General features: G+C 36.8%; 1 protein-coding gene across 2 annotated transcripts in view; it reads right to left on the bottom strand.

The window, feature by feature from the left end:
* The window catches only part of LOC143027577 (glutamate-gated chloride channel-like), a 71526-nt gene that overhangs the window by 22755 nt on the left and 43771 nt on the right, over positions 1-5000 (bottom strand). For both annotated transcript variants that reach the window (XM_076188890.1, XM_076188891.1), the window contains exons 2-4: positions 4465-4536; positions 2901-3007; positions 1737-1798 (exon numbers count right to left, since the gene is read on the bottom strand). In XM_076188890.1, the coding sequence (XP_076045005.1) occupies positions 1737-1798; positions 2901-3007; positions 4465-4536 (241 nt within the window). The remainder of the gene's footprint in view (positions 1-1736; positions 1799-2900; positions 3008-4464; positions 4537-5000) is intronic.

Below are 5000 nucleotides of genomic sequence, written 5' to 3'. Positions count from 1 at the left end.
CACTTAAATCAATTAGATATTCAAGAAGATTTAGATAAACTACATCAATGGTCTGAAAAGTGGCTAATGAAATTTAACACAAGTAAATGCAAGGTTATGCACATATGTAAAAACAACAGTAAATACGATTGCAAGTTATTTGGAAATTCGTTAACAAAAGTGGATATTAAAAAGGATCTCGGCGTAATTATCAATAACGATCTTAAATCATCTAAACAGTGTATTCAAGCCTCGGAGAAAGGAAATAGGATCCTAGGACTGATTGCGCGATCTTTTGACTTCAAAAGTCCATCTATCATTAACAAGCTCTATAAATCGTTAGTTCGTCCACATTTGACAGATTGGAAAAAGTACAACGGGGAGCAACAAAACTGATTTCAAATATATAAGATCATACGAAAATTGACTAAAACATATGAATCTGTTTTCCCTACAAAAGCGTAGACTCAGAGGTGACTTGATACAGGTCTTTAAGATTCTAAGGGGGATTGACAACATCAAAAGTGACAAAATCTTTACATTGAATGAGAATCCGACAAGAAATAATTGTCTCAAACTGTCTGGAAATAGATTTAATTTGGAAGTGGGTAGAACCACATCGCCAACCATGTAGTTAATGAATGGAATAAACTTCCTGCAGAGACAGTTGAATGTAGTTCAGTTCGAAGCTTTAAGATTTGTTTAGATAAACATCTAAGCAAGATGCTGTAATGACTGTCATTTATATTATTTGTTCATTTGTTTGTTATTATTTGTCTTTTTATTATTTGCTTGATTTTCATCTATTATTATTCATCTATCAATATATTATAATTTACTATTTACCTGTTTGTTTATTATATAACTATACTTAGGCATTTATCTATTCTATTTATTATCATTTATGTTATTATGATTTTTATTTATCCATTTATTCATTTATTTTTGTCATTATTATATTTTTTCGCATCCGACCGAATTATAGACCAAAAGGTCTCCTGTCGGCATGCTGAGAGAGAGAGAGAGAGAGAGAGAGAGAGAGAGAGAGAGAGAGAGAGAGAGAGAGAGAGAGAGAGAGAGAGAGAGAGAGAGAGAGAGAGAGAGAGAGAGAGAGAGAGAGAGAGAGAGAGAGAGAGAGAGAGCGAATTGAAATATAATGAGAATGATCTAATCTTATGATGAAACAGCTAGACAGAGGACATCCAATCATACACACAGAAATGTGTGAACGTGTGAGCTCAGATGCATATTGGATGTAAATCACCGTGATTTTGGATCACGTGCTGGATACATGCTCGACAGCTATTGTCATACCGAATGAGATCTTGAAACATGTATACTTGCGTATACATACATAAGCGTCCGTGTGTGTGTGTGTGTGTGTGTGTGTGTGTGTGTGTGTGTGTGTGTGTGTGTGTGTGTGTGTGTGTGTGTGTGTGTGTGTGTGTGTGTGTGTGTGTTTGTGTGTGTGTGTGTGTGTGTGTGTGTGTGTGTGTGTGTGTGTGTTTGTGTGTGTGTGTGTGTGTGTGTGTGTGTGTGTGTGTGTGTGTGTGTGTGTGTGTGTGTTTGTGTGTGTGTGTGCGTGTTTGTGCGTGTTTGCGTGTTTGTGTGTATGTGTGTGTGTGTGTGTGTGTGTGTGTGTGTGTGTGTGTGTGTGTGTGTGTGTGTGTGTGTGTGTGTGTGTGTGTGTGTGTGTGTGTGTGTGTGTGTGTGTGTGTGTGTGTGTGCGCGTGCGTGTGTGTGTTTTAGAATCTTACCATATTAACGTCGTCGACATCCAATTCACGTATATACATTTGAATTTTGGTATCCACTGGGACTGAAAGAAAGAAAGAAATACACCAACCACTTCATCACAGTTCCTTATCAAAATATTCAAAGTTCATTTCCCTCTTATCAGAAAAAAAGATATGTATATATATATATATATATAAATATACATATATATATATACATATATACATATATGTATATATATATGTATATATATATGTATATATATATATATATATATATATATATATATATATATATATATATATATAAATAACTTACTATACAAAACACTGGCTTATGCCAGTAATGAGCATTGTTTTTCTTTATTACCAATATCATCGTTATTTACTGGTTGTATCTAAAAGATGGATAATGAGAAAAATGTAGAAGTGAAGTAAAGGCCAGTGGACGAATGAGACAGATGGATTAGGTGGGTGGATGAGGTGGAAAGATGATGTAGATGGATAAGGTGGATGGATGAGGGGGAAGGATGATCTGGATGGATAAGGCAGATGGATGAGGTGGGTGAATGAAGTGGATGGATAAGGTGGATGGATGAACTTGATGGACGAGGTATACGGGTGAACTGGATGGATGAGATGAATGGATGAAGTGGAGAGATCTTTGAATGCATGTGGAATGTCAGTTGAGTCAAGAGTTGAGAGGAAGGAAAATATAGTGGAGGGAGAATGAGTTTTATGACAGGATGTCATGATCCGAGTGGATGTTCTTGCTCTTCTCACAAATTATTTTGAGTGGATGAGGAGGTCATTGTGAGTGTGTGTGGTGATGGAAAAAAAGGAGGGGGAGAAAACTAGCTCCGGCTGTCAGAGAAGCATTACTCTGGCTCCATGATTTTAGGTGTTATGCGAGAAATAAAAAGTATATATAAAATAAATTAATATACATATTAATAAATAGATAAATGAATGAATGAAAAAATAAAAAGAATAAATAGCTACACTGATGGAGACTCTTATGTGGAAGGTTATATGGATTGAAGCGTCCAGAAACAGAGGGTCATCACTACCACTTTTACTGGTTTCAAGTTAAGAACGAATCGTAAAGGGCGTAAACCACCTCTATATATATCCGAGATAAGTAAAAGTGGCGGGGTTGCCCCCTTGTTTCTGGACACTACTTACGGGCTCCATCGTCAGGCCTGATCTCTCGGTTGTAAAGGGATGAATTGTTGAGCAGCGCTAAGATTTCTGATACGGCGTCGGAAGAGTTGCTGTTGGCGACACAGTGCCTGGACAAAAAGCAAAGTAAAAGAGAAATCAAATTAGAAATTGAAGTACACACACACATACACACACACATTGATATATGTTATTAAGAAAAACTGTTAACTTGTTTTCAGTTATGCAAGAGTGACCACCGGGAAAGAAAGAAAAAGATATGTATATAAAAAATAAAATAAGAAAATAAAGCAGATCGCTTTCGTATATTACATCTTCAGTGCCAAGTACTTTGCTTCGTTTAGTTTTTCTTTCTCAGGGGTCACTCTTGGATAACGATGTATATATCAAAAAGCCTCTTTCCCCTCATAAGGAAGGTGGCCACTTACCCTTCATTCATCCCATTCATATCCGTCACCCATTTGTTCCCCTATCATTCTCGCTCATTGTGGATGAAGGGTCATCCGTCTCCATGCCCACACACGGATCAGAAGCAATGCAGGAAGACGCAGCACATCCACAGCAGAGCCCAAGAGCTAAAGCTGGTTTATCCCCACTGTTTTATTTACATGACAACCTTCGTTTCACGTCCTCTCATGCGAAGAGAAGTCGAAAAGAAAAACCCTCCGGGCCGCGTCAGATTATCTTAACTCATTCTTAACTCACACTTTTCCTAACAGCAGGGGGTGGGTATGGTATGGTGGGATAGGGTCCCGCCACCCCCTCCCCCGATTACCTGAATAAAATTATAAAGCATTCGACAGTGTGGGAAAGTTTGTTGATTTTATTCTGGCTAAAGTCTCTTTCGCTTCATAGCATTTATATGGTAATTTTCTATATTCGGAATCCCTAAAATTTGGAACTCCCCAATGTTCGGAACAAAAACAAACGCATTTTTGGTATTCGGAAGATTCCGATATTCATGTTATACATGAAACCATGCATTACATACTTAGAAATATACCTACACACATTAAGACAAACATACGTACGAAAACACTCATGTACTACGCACTGGACATCTCCGCACTTGACATATGCGGAGAACTTGTGTGGTGGCAAGACAGATATGTCAAGTCGATGTCCAGTGCGTAATACATAAGTGTTTTCGTACGTATGTTTGTCTGAATGTGTATACGTATATATCTAAGTATGGGGTGCATGGTTTGAGGTATAACATTCGAAACTTTTTGTTCCGAATTTGGAAAACTTTCTAATGTTGGAAACTTACTAATACTGAAAATTTCCGAATACTGGAAATCTCTGGGCACTGGAAAATTTCAAATACTGAAAACTCCCAAACACTGGAAACTTCTGAATATTGGAAACTTCCAAACATTAGAAACTTTCGAACATTGGGAAATTCCGATTTTTCTAAACTTCCGAATAACGAAAACTTCAGACAGAATAAAACATCTGAAATAACGCATCTGATCACAAAGAGCACTACCATACTTATTATATATCATCATATTCGCTGCCGTCAGAAAATTTTATTCGCCTGTGGGAACCTGAGAAGTTCGCTTACCCCGCCAGCAGAAACACCGTCAGGCCGAGGAGAGCCTCGTGCGGAAGGACCATTGTGGCTGTTCCTCGGGACCTGTGGGGGCAAAGGAAAAGAAGGCGGGTAGTTCAAGACTAACTAAATGAATAATCAAAGAAATGAATAGATAAATAGATAAACAAAAATAAGGTTCACCGTCACACAAAATGAAAATGCACATAATAATATATACTAAATGAACAAATGAATGATGAAACAAATTGATATATAGATAAATAAATGAAAATAAGGAAACAAAACAATAGATACATTAATAGACAAATTAATGAAAATAAGTAAATAGATATTAGAAATAAGAAACAATAAAAAATAGATAAATGAATAAAGTAGACGAATATAATGGATAAACAAATAAACACACGAACTGATGAATGTATTAAAACAGGCAAATGTTGAATGAATTATGTTATATTTTGTAATGGCTGTTTGTTGAACTGGGTTGATTACCTATACAGTGGTGCACTGTACATATTACATCGTGGCTAACGCCAGGCGATTTG

This window comes from Oratosquilla oratoria, chromosome 8 (assembly GCF_046742065.1).
Source record: "Oratosquilla oratoria isolate Oo_2021 chromosome 8, ASM4674206v1, whole genome shotgun sequence".
In the NCBI taxonomy this organism is placed as follows: Eukaryota; Metazoa; Arthropoda; class Malacostraca; order Stomatopoda; family Squillidae; genus Oratosquilla; species Oratosquilla oratoria.
The sequence above is the reverse complement of the archived record's forward strand: the minus strand, read 5'-3'. Positions and strand labels throughout refer to the sequence as shown.